The sequence below is a fragment of the Dama dama genome, chromosome 20 (assembly GCF_033118175.1).
Source record: "Dama dama isolate Ldn47 chromosome 20, ASM3311817v1, whole genome shotgun sequence".
NCBI classification, from domain to species: domain Eukaryota; kingdom Metazoa; phylum Chordata; class Mammalia; order Artiodactyla; family Cervidae; genus Dama; species Dama dama.
Window position 1 is genome coordinate 13578086 of NC_083700.1, and position 959 is coordinate 13579044.

The following is a 959-nucleotide window of genomic DNA, read 5'->3' on the forward strand; positions in this document are numbered from 1 at the left end:
GGAGCATTCTAGACAGGAACCTTCTGTCAGACCCTTGCCTTATCCTCAAGTGACATCACAAAGCCTCAGAAGCCCCGCCTGCCACCCAGAAGTCTTGTCAGCTGAACTACACGTCAGGCCTGTGTTTGCTTTGGAAGCAGTTGTTCAACCTTGCTGAGCAAACTGATCTGCCTGTTCAGCTACATCGGAAGGAAAATGGCCCCATGCGAGCCACAAGTTCAACCGTTTGACACTCGTTCCTAAGCTATTACAGAGGACAAGACCAGCTCTCCTCGTGTTTTCTCGGTCGTGTGGGCAGTCTGCTTCTACCACATCTCTCAGCGGTCTTGGAGAAACCTATGTCTTCCCCGCAGCTTCCAGCCTTCTTATGGGACAAGCATACGCTGACCTCTACCATATCTGATCCTGTTTACCTGGTCAAAGTCCTCTTCTTCTTTACACTCCTGATGACTCTGGTCACTCTACTTATCCTAGTCTGGAAGGTAACCAAAGACAAAGGCAACAAGAACAGAGAACCAGACCAAAGAAAGGAGGCGACACTGCTGGCATGAAGACCTATCGTTCTTGGTGGAGACTCCATGGAGGTGAACACCTGGAGGCCAAGAGGCGGCCCACGTAGGAGCTGTCTTAAAGGTAGAGCGTGGGAAAGAAGTGCTTCAGGCACTTCATCCCCCATGCCAGATGCTCCGCTTGGCCTCACTTCCCTCCTCTATGACCACTTCTGCTATAATTCACATTCATTCTGCTGTTCTTTGTCTTCTGCAACTCCTGAGTTTAAATGTCTTCTCTCTGTGAATCTTTCCAGACTGAAATTATAAATGGCTTTTGATTTTTGCATTAACAGATGAAAGGAAAAAACACATGGAGGATTAAAAATCACTTACAAAGCCCAAGTTTTTAAAATTGGATATGTGTTGACTCTGGGATATTGAAATTTTTGGAAACTCATAGCATCTCAA

General features: G+C 46.7%; 1 protein-coding gene across 1 annotated transcript; it reads left to right on the forward strand.

Moving 5' to 3' along the window:
- The first annotated feature begins 338 nt into the window (after positions 1–338).
- Positions 339–551, forward strand: SMIM42 (small integral membrane protein 42). The gene has a single exon (XM_061168408.1). The coding sequence runs from the start codon at positions 339–341 to the stop codon at positions 549–551; it is 213 nt and encodes a 70-aa protein (XP_061024391.1).
- Positions 552–959: the final 408 nt, after the last annotated feature.